The sequence below is a fragment of the Sceloporus occidentalis genome, unplaced genomic scaffold (genome assembly GCF_023333645.1).
Source record: "Sceloporus occidentalis isolate IW3139 unplaced genomic scaffold, rSceOcc1.0.p SCAF_20, whole genome shotgun sequence".
Taxonomy (NCBI): Eukaryota; Metazoa; Chordata; class Lepidosauria; order Squamata; family Phrynosomatidae; genus Sceloporus; species Sceloporus occidentalis.
This window is the reverse complement of record NW_028317000.1, coordinates 7,502,656-7,520,552: the sequence shown is the minus strand read 5'-3', so window position 1 is coordinate 7,520,552 and position 17,897 is coordinate 7,502,656. Positions and strand designations below refer to the sequence as shown.

Genomic DNA, 17,897 nt, shown 5'->3' with positions numbered 1-17,897 from the left:
ATTCGTATCCCGGGGTACCACTGTATTCACATATACACATACAATACACATATGTAACCTACAATATTAACAATACAATTATATAAAAAACTAATATATGAACACAATATATTTGTGTAACACACATTAAACTATAACACGCAACATGCATATATAACATCTATGCAGCATTAAAAACTACAATTATACACACACACACACATATATACACTATACATAAAGCAATACAATTTGTATATATATATATATACATACATTACACATATATAATTATATACAATTATATAAATGTATACATTATATACACACACACACCATTAACAACTACACTGATGTGTGTTGCCAATCTGGTGACTTTCACACCAAAATGGGTACTTTTCAGAGCCTTTGGTGTGATTTTGGTGATTGGTTTTCATGGTAAAGAGCTGAATTAAGTATTTGGTGAGATATTGGGGGGGGGGTATTTGGTGAGTTTTGGCCAAACGTTTGGGGAATTATCTTCGAGGCTTGTTGGCAACACTGGTGTGTGTGCACAGCCCTTTCCCTCAGGGACTTCATTTCCCACCATCCTTTGCGCCGCGGGCGAGCGCGTTCCCTCAGGAATTCTCGCGAGATCTCAGCCGTATTCGCCTGCGCCGCTCTGTCTTTCCTTTCCTGCCTTCCTATTTTCCCGTCAGCCTTTGCGGCCCCCGCTGTGGACAGACACAGCCTGAGGCCAAGGGACAAAATGGCGTCGGCGGCTTCTGCTGCTCCAGCGTCTACAGCTCCTGCTGCCGCCGCCGCCGCCGCTGTCTCGGTGCCGGTGAGTCCGGCGGGGGCGTCGGGTCCTGGGGCTCGCGACCTCTTCGCCGAAGGGCTGCTGGAGTTCCTGCGCCCGGCCGTCAGGCAGCTGGACAGCCACGTCCACGCCGTCAGGTGAGAGAGGAGGAGGAGGGAATTGGCCCAGAATGCCTTGCGCCAGGGCTCTAGCATCCGGGGATTTGGTCTTTGGTCCAGGTCCCAGAATGAGTCCCCAACCCCAGAATCCCACACCATTCAGACAGGGCTCCGAGCAACTGCAGGGCTTTTAAAGCTAGATGATGATATTACATCATCATCATCATCATCATCATCATTATATATTACTTTATATTATGCATTATTATATATAACGTTATAATATACTGTATTATTTTATATATAATGTTATAACATATAATATACATTTATATACACAATATATATATATATATATATATAATATTATTATATTTATATAATATAAAATAATATATTTATATTATTACATATTGCATATTATTATTATATTATTTTATATTATTTTATATTATACATTATTATATATAACATTATAATATATTATTATTTTAAATATAATATAATATATAATATTATATATTTATATACACAATATTAGATAGATATATAAAATTTATATATATATATAATATTATAATATAAAATAATTATTTAGATTATTACATATTACTTTTATTTATTATTTTATATTATATTATATATTATGTATAATATAATATTATAATATATATGTTAACATATATAAAATTTAATATATATAATGTGTGTGTGTATATATATATATATATATATATATATATATATAGTATGTGTGTATGTGTGTATGTGTGTGTTTTGGACCTTAGTCTGTAGAATCAGTATTTTAGAGAGCTCTTGTAGCACTTTTGAGACTCACTGAAAGAAAGGAATTGGCAGCAGGAGCTTTCCTAGGCTTCAGTCTGCTTCCTGAGATGCATATTATTATTATTATTATTATTATTATTATTATTATTATTATTATTCAAATGTAATAATAGTCTGTAAAGTCAACATGTACAGAGATCTTGTAGGACCTTTGAGACTCACTAAATGAAAGGAGTTGGCAGCAGGAGCTTTCCTTGACTTCAGCCAACTTCCTCACATGCATTTGGATATAATAATAGTAGTAATAATTTGTTTTATTTATATACCGCTATTCGAAAGATCATAGCGGTGAACAGCAAGTAGTAGTAATAATAATAATAATGTAGAGAGATGCTATGGTAGTAATTTTTATTCTATGGTAGCTCCTATAGTACTTTTTGAGACTCACTGAAAGAAAGAAGTTGGCAGCAGGAGCTTTTGGAGACTTCAGTCTATTTCTTCAGATGCAATGAGAGGAATGGAAGCCAGGGACATACACATACATACATCCACACATCCACACACACAATGCCATTGGTATGTGAGGATGTCAATTCAGATTCACAGTCCTTTGGAGATGGCAACGAAGCAGCAACTCCAGTTTTAAGGATGGTCCTTTCTGGGCAAAGAACTAGCCCTTTGGATATGGAAGAGAGGTGGCAAGACCAGTTTGGGATTGGAACCTAGTCTTCAGGTGGGGAGAATAAGGGAATATAGGAGGATGGGGTCAAGATAGTGTGGAAACATGTGCAGTGTGCCAGGAAGCCACTGTCCCTGTTCAATCCATTGCTGAGCGACTGTCGTTTGTGGATGAAATCCCAAGGAAGGAACTGACTTGTTTCAATGGGTAAGTAACTCATTGCAAGACCCTTTCCTGCAGCGGAGAGGGACATAAGTGCTGTAAAAAGAAGTGTCGACAAAGCTATTAAATCCATGTTTCCCTTTGGCAGGGAGAGTCAAGTGGAGCTGCGCGAACACATTGACAGCTTGGCCACAGGTAAGTTACTGGGGAGGGAGGGATATTTTGCCTCATATACATACATACATAATCCTCATATAATCCAAGAGTTGGAAGAGACCCCCAAGGGCCATCCAGTCCAACCTTCTGCCATGCAGGAACTCACGATCGAAGCATCCCTGACAGATGGCCATTCAATATGGTCAACTTCAACCAAATGTTGCACTGAAGCACCTAGAGATGCCTAGAGAGAACACTCCACTCCTTTTTTGAACCTCCTCCTCCAATTCTGTGGTCAATGTCTGGCAGATGTTGACCACAGAGTTGCTCTGGAGGACCTTGATATTCCTAGAGGTGTTCTCTCAGGTTAAAAGGTGTTTTCCAATTTGTGGTTTTTCCACTTTCACGGGGGTCCTGTGCCCCTAACCCCAACCCCCAAATATGGAGGGTCTTCTTTACTTCTAGAAACAATACATAGTCTGCTCCCCCCATGCTTCCCTGGCAAAAACCCTCCACCTGTATTGGTCCTTTTGCCTGGCACAAGGAAACTGGCAGTGTGAATTGTTAAGCTAGTAGCTCAGTTCTATATCAAACTCATTTGTGCGTCTGATGCTCATCCCAATTACAGGGAGATCTCTGTGCTGTGGGTCACAGATAGCAACCTCTTGCCCTGTGTTTCAAAATACAACCCAGTATGCTCCTCCAAAACATCTGTATGATCAAAGTTTCCCCTTTTGCTCTAGGTGGAGGAGAGGCTAATTTAGATCTTGCCAAAGGTCTGGAACCTGATGCTTTAGCTGAAGATGTTCCTGATCCATTTCTCTTTCCCTACCAGAACTCTGCCGAATCAATGAGGACCAGAAAGTCGCCCTCGATTTAGACCCTTATGTCAAGAAACTGCTCAACGCCCGGCGCAGGGTCGTCCTTGTGAACAACATACTGCAGAACGCCCAGGTGTGTTGGAGGGAGGGCCTCACTTTAGTAGCGTCAAAAGTGAGCTTTTTCACACCTGTCACTACAGACATACATTGGGAATCTGTACCATTTGTTACTCTTGCATGTGAAAGTCAGAGCTAAGGTCTAAGATATTTACACTTTTAATGGATAGGGTATAGTATAGTGAGGCTCTTCAGCTGGAGCAAACTGCTGTGTCTAGAATCTGTTTTTCCTGCAACCCTTAGTGCACCCTAAAAACCTAATCCCAGATGGTTGGGAAAGTCATCCAGGTTTTGTGAACAGAGTGTGTCCAAATTCTAGTCACTAAAGGCCCCATACAGACAGGCCAAAATAAAGCTGCTTTGGTCACTTTGGAGGTATGCTGTTTAAATGACACAGGCATCTTAAAGAGGCCAGAAGCTGCGCTAAAATGGTGTTTCACTCCTTAGGACTTGAGTGTGGCTTTGGCGCAGCTTCCATCCTCTTAGGATGCATGCATCCTTTAAACAGCATACCTCCAAAGTGACCCAAAGCAGCTTTATTTTGTCCTGTCTGTATGGGGCCTTAGATACCAAAATACACCACTGGATTGTGTCCTAACTGATTTAACTAAGTCAGTCCTTCTTCCCTGTACCTAAACCCTACAATACATGTTGCTGTCTCACACATTATTTGTTTCAATCTCTGGAGAGACTTTTCTCCTTGCCACCATCCTCACTGGAAACTCATTCTTTGAAGATGGTGAGAGTCATGAGAGAACAACTCATGCAAGGACTTTAGAGATGGGAAGACAGAATGAAGCTTTACATGGGGGGCTTAGCAGGACACAAGAGTGCTTCAGAAACAAAACCAGAAGGGATATGACAACACCTCTGGTTTCATTTTAGGATTGTGTTACCCTCTTTGGGGTGTTTGGGGGCAAAAAAAAAAAAATGCCCCAAAGATACAGAAATTGAATTGGGAGGGTTGGGAATACACTTTGGAATGCCTGCTTTACCTAGTCTAGAAGGCTTTCCCCAAAAGGATTACAAACTTCAACTGTAACCGATGTCTGGCCTAATCTTAAGGTGAAACTTTTCCTGAATTCGTCTTTACAGGAACGGCTGAGAAGGCTCAACCACAACGTAGGGAAGGAAACTGCCCGCCGGAAGGCCATGCTTGAAGCGAGCGGCACCTATCCCCAGGGCTCTCCTAGCAAGTGAGGAAGATGCCTAGGGAAATGGACACTGGAGTAATGTGCTGTTCCTGCCGCCGCAGCGTTTTTATTTGCAGGTACTGCTGCTGTGTGAACACAGCCTGGAGGGAATTGAACTGGACTGCATGGTGCAAGGAAAGCCCGGTTGTAGAAGGAAAGTGCTACACATGGGACCCTTCTTAGCTTGCCTGGGGTTGGGATGTCCTTGGTCACTGAAAATCCCTGAAATGCTTCCCGGAGATACTCTTTAACACAGAGTTGGTGCAATTAGAGTCTGCCTAAGGTTCGCGAGTAACACAAGATGGGCAAGGATACTGCTGCCTATTGGTGCAATAAAATTAACTGCTAACTAATGTTGACTCTTTTTCTCTCTTAATGAGGCAAAATAATAGCAAGAGCCCAGAGATCTTCCCCTTCCTCTATTATTATTGTGTTTATTTATACCCCACATTCCTCCCAGTACAGGGACTGAACTTCCCCTACCTGCTAGGAATGGGTCAGGAGCTATCCTTCACAAGAGGAAACTGCCATTTTGGGGAAAGATGGACAACATTACTTACAAAACATGAGATCCAACACTGACAAACCACCAACGACTTAAAGGAAAACACCATTTTAATGGCAAGAACTATAAAAACAAATAGAAATAACACAAGAGGCGGATGCAGGCTTGGTCCTGAACTACAACTTCATCAGGTGTTTTGTCCATTAGGTAATTGGGGCAAGGAGAATTCCCCTGAAAAAGAGAAGCAAAGAGTCTTTGTATACATGCTCAGTGTCCGCCCCATTAGTATACAAAAAGACGATTAAATTTGCATGTATGCTTCCCAGTAATTGAAAGGGCAGAGTAAATCCTCAGACACCCCAGCCTTGAGAAACACGACAGCAGTCTTTCTAACATCCAACTCCTCCTGACATTCACATGAACTTGGCAGCTATCATGATATTACATGTAACAGAATAAGAGATGGGTGGCTGGGTAACAGATAAAACAGCCTGACTACCACAAGAAGAGAAATGTTGACCATGAGCATCCATTTGCATGTGTTGGATGAGTTGTAGTTCCATCTGCAGGGATGAAAGACTCCAAAGGGCCCTTCCAGTGTTCCCTCCTGCCTTTCCTACACTGTTACTCATACCTGGGAGGTCAGTCCTGAGTTTCCATGTTCTCCTCCTCCTCTGCAGTAGCAGTCTCTTCCTGGTTCTCCTCCTCCTCTTCCCCTTCCTTCTTTTCAGGTGGCTTCTCATACGCCTTCTCCGACGGGGTCACAATCACTCCATCCCAGGTGGACATTTCAGTCGCCAAATCTGTGAAGCAAACCCACAAAGCTGGTGGGACACCCTTTAGGGATTCACACCATGTCTGCACTATCACACTGCAACTCCCACGATCCCTTCAGTATTGGCTATATGCTGGCTAGGCTATTCAAGTCCCAAATCTGGAGAGCTATTACACTGCCAAACCCTAATGTTACAACTTTTTTAATGTTTAGTTCTGTTGCAAAGGTGCAATAAGGTCTTGAACTCTAAGAAGCCTCTTTGATTTTGCTAATTTATGAGTATTTCATACTCTGTATTTATGTACATCCCAGTGCCTATACACACATGCCCAACACTGCTACCTTCCTACTGCCAGCATCCAAGGCTCCCCACTTACAGTTGGCATCGCCTTCTTGACCGAGGATCTTCCGGTACCCGCCGTGAGAGAGAATGCGGACAAGGGTTTGAGCCGTGTAGCAAACCATGTCCTAGCAGGTGGTAGAAAAAAAGGCAGAGGGATTAACGTCATTAATATCACAGCATTTGTACCTTCAAGACTTTCCCTTGCCTAAGACATCACTAGTATGATCAGTACTTTCTGAGAAGTGAGCCCATCTTAATGGCATGCTTGTTTTTAACAGTATGCATAAAGATGTATTTGCCTCTCATACATACTGGCTCTACCTTCTGCTTTTCTAATGTTCAGAAAGCCCTGACAAGTACAGTGTATATTAAACATAGGGGTTTATGTTTAATATACAATCCTTGCTATTACATGCAACATATTTTAGTCATGAGTGCTAGGACAGGGTTGCCACCAAAATTGTGATTTTCCATTTCCCTGACTATCATTCAAAAAATATTATTATAGATCGCATTACAGGAATGATCTCAAATAGTTTAAAATCACACAAGTATGAAATGCATTTTTCTTCTGTCAGCATAGCAGCTTCAATTTGAACTTTGTTGAATATGTATGGACTGTTAATAGAAATAGCCATGCTGAAATTCAGCTAAAAAATAAGATAGAAACCTCAGTATAAGCAATCCCTAAACAACCAGCAACGATAAAATAGAAAACAAATTACACTAAAAAAATAAAATCCACCATAACATGTGGTGGTCCTTGAACATTCTTCCAAAAAATGGCTTAAGAGAAAGCCCAGTATGAAACAATTGGTATCAAAACTGTAATAAAATCAGGTAAGAAGCTAGAGAACAAGCATTCCTTTAAAGCAGAGGTCCCCAAACTGTGCCCTTTAAGAGATACTGGACTCCAGCTCCCAGAAGCCTCAGCCATGTTGGCCAATAGTCTGGGATTCTGGGAGCTGAAGTCCAAAATCCCTTAAAGAGCACAGTTTGGGGACCACTGCTTTAAAGTAATGAATATTTTATGATTACTGCAATTCTGTTTTGCAACTCCCGCAATTTCCATTTAATTGCTGCTGCTTTTCTCAATCTTCCTTAATAAGCAGAGTCCAAACTCACGGAGCTGTCTGTGTTTTGGGGGATGGCAGGATTGTTGTAGGAAGTTTTCACTTACTAAGGACAATACTAGCAGGAGTATTTTGTTCCAATGGGCTAATTTGTAGGCTTCTCAGCCACCCGACCAGTCCTCATCACTGCCCCTTGTAACAAGAAAAAGATTACCTGCTGTTCCAGGGTCATGACTGTGTGGACTCGGAAGTTCCCGCTCTCACAGGGATCAGTGATGCCGACAGATCCAGGAAGGAAGAGCCCTGCTGCCAAGATCTGAAGGCAGCGCCTATGAAAAAGCAACAACGTTAGGATCTCAGGGAGCACTCGTTCTCTCCTTGCCTGCTAGTTCAGACTAAACAATCCAATGAATATACGTGTGAGTATGACATGGGTGAAGATGGTGAAGAGTTGCCGTCTTCATTAATGGTGAAGGATGCTGAGAGTTGCAGTGTGACACCATGCAATTCTAATCCCTACTTTTCAGTCAATAGATTCTTTTCCCCTCTTGTGTGAACTTTCAGGAAAATGATGCTGCTTTCAGTCATACCTATAGGCAACGTTGAGAGCCAAAGGCTGCCGGGTTGGGTTGTTCATCACCGCATAATGCCCCTGAAAGAAGAGATAAGCTGGTTAGGACTCTCTAGTAAGGGAAGGCCATGCCCTCTGAACCACATACATAGGATACTTTATAGCGCAACCCAAAGGAACGATGTGAAAAGATGCAGCCAATATGAAACACTAAACCCCAGCTGGAGAGCCAGTTCCCCCACAATCCCCAATCCTTCCACGTACAAGCAGGTCAAGAATCCAAGGTGTGAGGGGCTCAAAGCCTGGGAACCGCATCCTAAGGTCCTTTAACAGACGGATTAAGACCTTCACCCTGAAAAAAGAAAGCAGTGTCATCCCAGAACATTACATGGCAGCTATTCTCTAACACTAGGCTGTGGGTTGCCTCTCCTCCACAAAAGAACTTGGACAGCTGTAAATTCAGACCTAACTCGAGGAAGTACTTCTTCACAAAATGGAACCAGTCCACACTGGTGGATTAGGCAAATTCACGAAAGAGGAAAGGCAGCTAAGACAGTTACATGGAGCCTCCATGATAGAGATCTTAAAAGCACAAGCAGACTGGTATTTTAAGTATGCCAGTGCATATACCCCCAAGATATAAGTTTTGACAAGAGCAGGACCTGGATCCAGAACATCAGAATGAACAGTCAAAAGAAAATGCTAGTCAGGGTAAGATAATGGTAATATTTCCTGCTGCAACACATTGAACAATGGTTCGGAATGTAACACAGCCCAAACAAGGCAGGGCACAAGCCTTTCTCCTTTTCTCACACAATGGAATAAAGCAGAGGTGGAAACTCCAGATGTTACTCCAGTTGTGTTGAACTGTAACTACCAGCATTCCTGACCACTAGCTAGGTCTATTGGGTTGTAGTCCAACATCATCTAGAATGGGATGGGGAAAGTGTGGCCCATAGGTTGCATATAGGCCTGGGAACCCCCAAATAAAGCCCCTGAAGCTCTCCAAACCCCAATTTTTCAACCACATTTTTACTAGAAAACCAGCCACATTTACCCTACCACAAAAGAAAAGTTTATCCCCCCCCCACAAAAAACCTCCAAATATCAGACAAAATGGAAGCCAGAGGTGTCATGATGTCATATCAAACCATAATGGTTTGGTCCACCTGTCTGCCCCTCCTGCAGCTGCCTCCCCTGATCTAGAACAAGGGCCACACAACTCCAAACCCAGGGATAAAAACACCTACCCGAACACAAGAGAAATGGAGACTTACGTGGACTGGGAGGCGTTCTCCTCAAACCAGCGGGCATGTCGGATGGCAGCCAGGGCACTCTGCAGGACTTTAATGTCCACTAGTTGGGGAATAGGGTAGAGGAAGAGAATAAAGAAGGAAAGTAAGGGCCCAGGTCCCACCTGCTAGTCCAGCGATATCTCAGCCCACCACAAGAAACACGTAATGCTGTTTTAGCCCAATTGCTGTTTTCTATTCGATAACTTGAGCCCAAGTCTCAACTTCTTCCCATCTCACTCCTTACTTGTCCCCAAGAAAAGACTGCAGCCAGGTTTCCTTACAGTGCAACTCTGGGTCCAGTTTGCGGAGATTGGGGGGCACAGTGGTGATCAGGATCTTCACTGTCGCATCAGCAGAGCTAATCTCAAAACCAGTTTCGTTGGTGAGCATAGTCAGTACTAGGGGAGAAAAACCAAGAAGGGTGAACCGGGAAGAGAAACAAAAAGTTATTTAAAACCACTACAGATCTTAATACTTGGTATTTCTCTTAGTGTTGTATTTTACACAAGTCCCTGGGCTTCATTTTGAGCTTATGATTCAATCAGTTGTATTTGGAGCTGAAAGTCTGGCTCCTCCTTAAATCTAAGTGTCCCACTGATTCCTGGCAATTGAATACGTGTGTCTTTTCCCCTGGACCGTTTTGCTTCTAAGGAAGCGCTAGGTGGCTCATGCGCTAAAGAAAGTATTAGAAGACGCTGCAGAACCAACCTTCAGCAGGATCCTGTGTCCTCAGGCTCTCCACCACTTTGTTTCCCAAGGCAGCAACAGCTTCCACTGCAGAAGGAAACCGAAGTCAAAACTCATTCAAGAATACTTAGTGTAAGCTCACCCCATTTCCCCCTGGAATGAAAAGGGACACTCACACGTGGGCAAGATTTTCAGGATCACAACTAAATCTGCCACATTATGGCCTGTCATCATGGTGCCTTTCTTGTAGGACCCCACCTGGCGAACCTCTTCAATTTGCTGGTCAGGTGAGAGGGAGAAAAAGTATGAATGAAAGTGCATGGATATATGAGCAAGGATTAGTAACTTTGAGGCTTTGGTAACTCTGCTACTTTTAACAAGTAAGTGTATAACCCCAGGGACCTGAGGGCAGAGGACTCACCACTTCAAATGTTCCTGGCGCCACGATCAAATTGTCAATCACATTGTTAATCTTGGTCACCAGAGAGAGGATCGAAGCCTAGGAAAAGAAAAAGGGGACCATGACATGACTGTGCCCTTTCATTTATAGCCCAGCTTACAGATTAAAAGATACGTACAAAACCCCATGTCCCCATACTCTCCTAAAACATCAAATTAAAACCATTAACTATTAAAACATACATACTGCAACAATAATAGTAATGCAGGCTGTACCTGTTCAGCAGAAGTTGGTGCAAGGTCCTGGTTTCTCTTCAGCAAGGCTTCGCTGAAGGCAGTCTCATCTGGAGCTGGCTTCACCCGGGGGAAAGCCATCTCACACTGAAGACAGGAGAACAACTTCATTAAAGACCTTCCGACATACAGGTCCCATGACATTAATTTTCAGTGGAAACCACTTTAATGTTCAATCAAAACCTACCCTGTTTAACTCAAGACAACTTACCACATAGAAGTCAAAAGGGATGTGAGGCACGAAGGGCCGGAACCTGAAACACAGTTAACGAAGAGGAGAGCCTTGAGATTTCAGTCCCAATGAAATCCCAAGCAACGGCCTACCTCACAGGCTGCTGAAATAACGGGATGCGATTCTCTACCTTTGGCCTTCCAGATGTTTTGAATGTCAACTTACAGAAACCCTAACCAGCATGGCCAATGCTTAAGGATTCTTGAAGTCCAAATGGTCTGGACGAACAAAGGGTGAGATTCGTTGATGCAAAGAACGCCGACTTACATGAGATTTTTATAGCTAGGAAGCATCTGATCCTCACTTGGACATATTTTTCTCTGTCACAAGCCCCTGTAGATTTACTAGGGATTGCTTCCAAGTGTGTAGAAAGCAACAACTTTGAGCCAAGTAACCTTGGTTAGGAGTAGGCTGTACATCCAAAGCCAGTACATTGCCATTATGACCCATTTAGCCATTCACTCCCATTTCTAGATGAAGCCTTGCACCTAAGAGAAGAGATAGCTTTTACTTACTGATGCACTGTTGGTGGGCTTGCGGCTCCCCCAATGTTAGTAAGATACCAACTCTTATTATTCTCAGCCAGCAAGACCTAAAGTCATGACAATGGGAGAAGTAGTCTACTGGCATCAGAGGCCACTGGTACGAATGGGATTAGAATGGGCAGGAGTCCACATTTTTGCTATTTAACTCTTTCCAACTCCGCTACCCACATATTGAAAGAAAAAAGCCAAAACAGCTCTTGAAATACAGGTAATTTCGAACAACTGAGGTGTTTAGAAAAGGTTCCTTTCCCTCATTGAGAGTTCCTGTATGGCAGAATGGGGTTGGACTGGATGGCCCTTGGGGTCTCTTCCAACTCTACGATTCTATCTTAATACCCTACTATTCTATACTCTCTCTCACTGGTTTCATTCACAGGGTTGCCATAAGTCAAAATTGACCTAAGAGGAAATAGCAACATCGTACTGTAAAATGGTGCGAAATATGCGTTTCTCCAGATGGCATTGGGCAGCAGTCCCCAACATCCCCAGGCAACATATGAAATAATGAGGGCTCCTGGGAACTGCAGTCCAACATCTAGAGTTCCAAACCCTGTAAAGAAACATCCTTTCAATCAAGTAGCTGTGGTTCATCATGGATTAAAACCAACCATTTCAATCAATTTCTTCCATTTAGGTGTGGGAACTGAGGAAGAAAGTCAAAGGATCAAGGAAAACTGAGAGGGCAGAGAATCCTTGCACAGAGCCATATATATATTAGCTATAAAGGTAATAAAGATGAAGAAAAGGAGCCATGCATCATCAGCATAAGATCCTACTCCCACTTTAGGAGGAGACAAGCCCTTATTGCCACATGAATATGAGAAGCAGAGCTGGGAGGTATTAAACTGGCCGGAGGAGGCTGAAAACATAGAAATAGAGCAGAGAGGTAACCCTTCTAGATTAGAAGCTCCTTCTGCAAATCAGACTAAGCCCCCCAGGCAGGGAAGCAGCTAAGGCAACAAAATCTATGACCAGCTGCTTCTACTCTGTTTCCTGAAAAGCTGTAGAGAACATGCTCAACAACAGCCAAGCGACAGACAGGAAAGAAAAAGTGAAGTCGAAAGCCTTCATGGCCGGCATCCATAGTTTTCTGCGGGTTTCTCCGACTTATGTGGCCATGTTCTAGAAGAGTTTATTCTGGCGAAACGTCGGGAACAACCTCTTCTAGAACATGGCCACATAGCCAGAAAAACCCACAGAAACCTATAGACAGGGGGAAAAGATGCATAAAAGTTAGGTCTAACTGCTTAAAGTTTGTGGAGTAAAGTCCCCTTTGATGTAAAGCATCCCCGAAACGTGAGCCTCTTTGAAAGCCCAGCGTCGGCGGCCCAGAACACGGCGGGCCTTTTATTGTTTCAGCCTGCTGTATATTAAACTGCAGGGAGCTGGGGATGTTTAGCCTGGAGAAGAGAAGGTTAAGAGGTGATATGATAGCCCTGTTTAAGTATTTGAAGGGACGTCATATTGAGGAGGGAGCAAGCTTGTTTTCTGCTGCTCCAGAGAACAGGACCCATAACAATGGATGCAAGCTCCAGGAAAAGAGATTCCAGCTCAACATTAGGAGGAACTTCCTGACAGTAAGGACTTTAAACTGTCTCCAAAGGAGGGGAGTGGAGGAGTCTCCTTCCTTGGAGGTCTTTAAGCAGAGGCTGGATGGCCAGCTGTCAATCGGGATGCTTTGACTGAGAGTTCCTGCAAGACAGGGGGGTTGGACTGGATGGCCCTTCTTGGGGTCTCTTCTTTGATTCTATGACCCCCGGGATGCAAACTCCTACCTCTGCGTGGGACTTACCCGCTGCCAGGACCTCCCCGAGAGCCAAAGCGCCCGCCACGACCACGGCCTCTGTCACCCCTAAAGGAAGCCAAGGAGGAAGGAGAGAGGAGTAAGCGTAAGCAGGGACCATGATGCGCTGTTGCCTCCATTTTTCTCACTGCCCCATTCATTCTGATACTTACGGGCCGGGCAACCTCTTGCTTGCGGCCAAACATTGTGACCTCCCCAGTCAATAGGAAGTACAGCTGAACCTCCAACTGCAGCTTTCGACTTTGGCTATTTGAGGTTCTGATTAATATGTTCTCTCTAGGAATCTCTAGGCCCTCCGGCGCAACGCTTCCAGACATTGACCATAGAGTTGTGCTGGAGAACCCAGACGTTCCTAGAGAAAACATTTCCCTAAGCATTTGTAAGTCCTCCAGGGCAGCCTTATGGTCCACTTCCATCAAACGTTGCACTGGAGGACATAGAGATTCCTAGGCATCTGTAGGTCCTCCAGCATGACTCTGTGGTCAACGTCTGGCAGATGCCGACCATAGAGTTGCACTGGAGGACCTGGAGATTCCTAGAGAAGTGTTCTGCGAGGTTAAAAGAGTAGTGTTTTTTAATGTACGGTTTTCACCTCGAACCCCAGAGAATGTGGAAAGAACACTTTAGGCTCCTGCCGCCAACTTCTTTCTTCTTTCTCAAAGGCGCTGCAAGATACTGATTTCCCAGACTAACATGGCTATGTCTTTCGAATTACAACATCAGAATAAGTCTATATTACAGTGGGTCCTTGGTATAATCCACTGGGGTTTGGTTGCAGGATCCCCTGAGAGTAACAAGATCCGTGGACGCTCAAGTCCTATTAAGTATAATGGCAGAGCAAAACGGCGTCCCTTATATCAGATGGAAAAACCAAGGTTTGCTATTTGGGATTTATACTTTTTGGGAATGTTTTCAAGCCGAGGATGCTTGAATCCGTGGATAAAAAAATCAGTGGATAAGGAGGGCTGACTGTAATATTAATAATGTAACGTAATAATGAAATATTGGATTATTAGATTGTCAGCCTGAGGGCAGGGAACCGTCTAATTAATAATAATAATAATAATAATAATAATTGTAAGGTGCCCTGAGAGCCTTTAGGGCTGAAGAGCGGAGTATAAATGTCCTAAATAGATTAAAATAATAATAATAACAATAATAAATGCTATGGATGTTAATATGGTCAGAGCTTTTCATTTGTGGGTTTGATTGTTCATGGAGACTCACAATAATAATAATAATTGTAAGGTGCCCTGAGAGCCTTTAGGGCTGAAGAGCGGAGTATAAATGTCCTAAATAGATTAAAATAATAATAATAATAAATATTATAAATGTTAATACCTTCAGCCCTTTACAGTTGATTGGCCATGAATACTAATTATTATTATTATTATTATTGTAAGCCACTCTGAGAGCCTTTAGGGCTGAATAATGGAGTATAAATACTGTAAATGAAATTAATCAAATAAATAATAAATGTTAAATATTATAAATGTCAATACAGTCAGATCTTTACTTTTGATTTTCATGAATAGTCACAATAATATTAATAATAATTATAATAGGATTTGTTATTTAATAATCATATAGTGTTACTTATTTTAATATCATTAATGACAACAAAAATATTAATACAAATATTAATATATATATATATATATATATATACCTTTATATAATATATATTAATATAAACAATATTAATATAAAATTAATATAATATTAAGTATTAGCAAGGACAACAATAATCACAGTATATTATAATATATATATATATATATATATATCAATCATAACATTATGTCAATAATAGCAATAATAATAATATTGTTAACAATAATAATGTCAATTTTGTTAATAATAATATTAATGTTGTTAATAATATTGCTATTATTATTAGTACCAATATTATAATATAACCTTATAAAGTTTATAATATCAATATTAATAACATTATTAGCAATATTAATACTATTATTATTATTATTAACAATATCATTATTACTATTACTATTATTATTAGCATAATATTATGATATGACATTATAATATTAACCATATCCATAGTAATAATGGTAACGTTTACTTTTACCCCGCCTTTCCCTCAGGATCGAAGGCGGCTTACAATAACGATAAAAACCCAACGCAAAACCATCATGAAATGCCCATCTCTTCCCTCCCTCCCAAAACAGGGCCATAACAACAGTGTCCCAAGCCACACTTGCAGAAATGACCTGCTTCGAGGCCGCTTGAGCCGCCCTGGAAGGGGATGCTGGGAAATGCAGTCTTCGTGGCCCCAGGCTTTGGTTATTTAATGGCATCGCTAAACTTTTCCGCTCTCGCTCCCGGTTCTTACCTCATGGCGCCCTCCACTTATCGTCAACCGCTCCGAAGGGAAAAGAATAGCCGGCCTTGCGCCCGCCGCTTTGGTTCGCCTCGCAAGAAGCGACGCCGCGATTGGTTCCCCGCAGACAGTAAACCTCGCTCTCATTGGTTCCCCGACCTTCAACCAATCATCGCCTCGCATTCCACTTTTCACCCACCCTTTATGTGATTTCATTGGGTCTCCTCGCTGCCAATCACTAGGACCGTTTCACCCAATCAACGTCTTGTATTCCACCTTTCCCCGCCCTCAGTTAGAACTTTGTGATTTTATTGGGTTTGCCTGCTGCCAATCACTAGCACCGTTCTCCTGTACGCCAATCCTAGCCTACATCCCCCTACTTTCACCCAATCAACGTCTCGTATTCAACCTTTTCCCGCCCTCTGTTGGAATTTTGTGATTTCATTGGTTATGCTCACTGCCTATCACTACGACACTTCTCCTGGACCCCTCTCCTAGCCAGGTATTAACCTATACTTTCACCCAATCAGCGTCTCCTATTCCACTTTAACCCGCCCTCGGTTAGAATGCTGTGATTTCATTGTCTCTTCTCACTGCCTATCACTACGACGCTCATCCTAGCCTTCATCCCACCTCAGGCATTTAGACTCGACTTTCACCCAATCAGCGTCTCGTATTCTACCTTTGCCCGCCCTCTGTTAAACTCCCAGTTTCATTGGTTGTTCTAACTGCCTATCAATCGGACCAGCCTCCTTCCCCCCCCCCCCAGGCATTAGCCAATAGTCGTGCTCGGAATGTGTAACCAATGGGAAAAGGAGAAAGGGGCGGGGCGTATGTAGGTATACAATGCGCAGGCGCAGAGCGAGAAATGGATGCGCCGCTAGAGGGAGACTTGAAAAGGGAAGACTGAAACAGCGTAAAATGATCTGCGCATGTGTAGGGTATGCATGGCTTTTATATAGTATTTAGAGCAAGCGGGTATTGCAAGTAGCAGAGTGGCGCAGCGGAAGCGTGCTGGGCCCATAACCCAGAGGTCGATGGATCGAAACCATCCTCTGCTAACTGAGATTTTTTTTACTCCTTAAAAAGGAAAATAATAATTTAGAAATGAGTTAAAAAATATTTAAGAGCATATCAACATTAATAAAGGCAAAAAAGGAGAAAAGAAGCAAATATATACATTATACAGTATGTTATACAATATATATATGTATGTGTGTGTGTGTGTGTGTGTATATATATATATATATATATGTCATAATAGTAGTAAATTCATTGTCCTTCCATTAAGTCCATATTCTGCTTCTACTGCATAGCATCCAAAATGCACAAAATAGCATCCAAATATGTTTTTATATATATATATATATATGATAATAATAATAATAATAATAATAATAATAAATTATATAATAATCTCAATCAATGTTTATTGAATAGCCCTTGAGACACCTCAAAATAAAACAAAAGTAAATTGAACTCTGCATAAAAATTCATTGTTTTAATATATATATGTATATATGATAAATATATTTGGATGCTATTTTATTATAGAGAAGAGAAGAGAAGGTTAAGAGGTGAAATGATAGCCCTGTTTAAATATTTGAAGGGATGTCATATTGAGGAGGGAGCAAGCTTGTTTTCTGCTGCTCCAGAGAATAAGACATGGAGCAATGGATGCAAACTGCAGGAAAAGAGATTCCACTCAACATTAGTAGGAACGTCCTGACAGTCAGGGCTGTTCGACAGTGGAATACATTCCTTCCTCGGAGATTTAGGTGAAGTCTCCTTCCTTGGAGGTCTTTAAGCAGAGGCTGGATGGCCATCTGTCAATTGGATGCTAATATATATATAATGATATGCATTAAATACATTATAGATTGTATTATATATATATATATATATATATATATATATATATACATATATATGGATGCTATTATCTATCTATCTAGATATAGATATGTATTAAATATATTATAGATTGTATTATATATATATATGGATGCTATTTTATATATAACATATACAATAAATATATATATAGATAGATATAGATATATATTTAATACAAATCATTATATATATATATATATAATGATATGTATTAAATATATTATAGACTGTATTTTATATATATATATATATATATATATATATGGATCCTATTTTATTACACACACACACACATATATATATATACACACACAAAATGATATGTATTAAATATATTATAGATT

The 17,897-nt window shown here is 41.4% G+C and overlaps 2 protein-coding genes across 2 annotated transcripts; one reads left to right on the top strand and one right to left on the bottom strand.

The window, feature by feature from the left end:
* The first annotated feature begins 675 nt into the window (after window positions 1-675).
* On the top strand, window positions 676-5,143 carry LOC149301863 (SNARE-associated protein Snapin-like). Its single transcript, XM_089483141.1, has 4 exons — window positions 676-915; window positions 2,652-2,698; window positions 3,495-3,613; window positions 4,693-5,143. The coding sequence occupies exons 1-4, from the start codon at window positions 728-730 to the stop codon at window positions 4,795-4,797; spliced, it is 459 nt and encodes a 152-aa protein (XP_089339267.1). The 5' UTR covers window positions 676-727; the 3' UTR covers window positions 4,798-5,143.
* Window positions 5,144-5,387: 244 nt separating this feature from the next.
* ILF2 (interleukin enhancer binding factor 2) lies at window positions 5,388-15,773 on the bottom strand. Its single transcript, XM_089483075.1, has 15 exons — window positions 15,670-15,773; window positions 13,302-13,361; window positions 10,944-10,986; window positions 10,715-10,819; window positions 10,461-10,538; window positions 10,216-10,318; window positions 10,061-10,126; window positions 9,634-9,750; window positions 9,335-9,413; window positions 8,322-8,409; window positions 8,077-8,138; window positions 7,701-7,815; window positions 6,448-6,538; window positions 5,930-6,098; window positions 5,388-5,526 (listed from the first exon to the last, which is right to left on the bottom strand). The coding sequence occupies exons 1-14, from the start codon at window positions 15,672-15,674 to the stop codon at window positions 5,938-5,940; spliced, it is 1,173 nt and encodes a 390-aa protein (XP_089339201.1). The 5' UTR covers window positions 15,675-15,773; the 3' UTR covers window positions 5,388-5,526; window positions 5,930-5,937.
* Window positions 15,774-17,897: the final 2,124 nt, after the last annotated feature.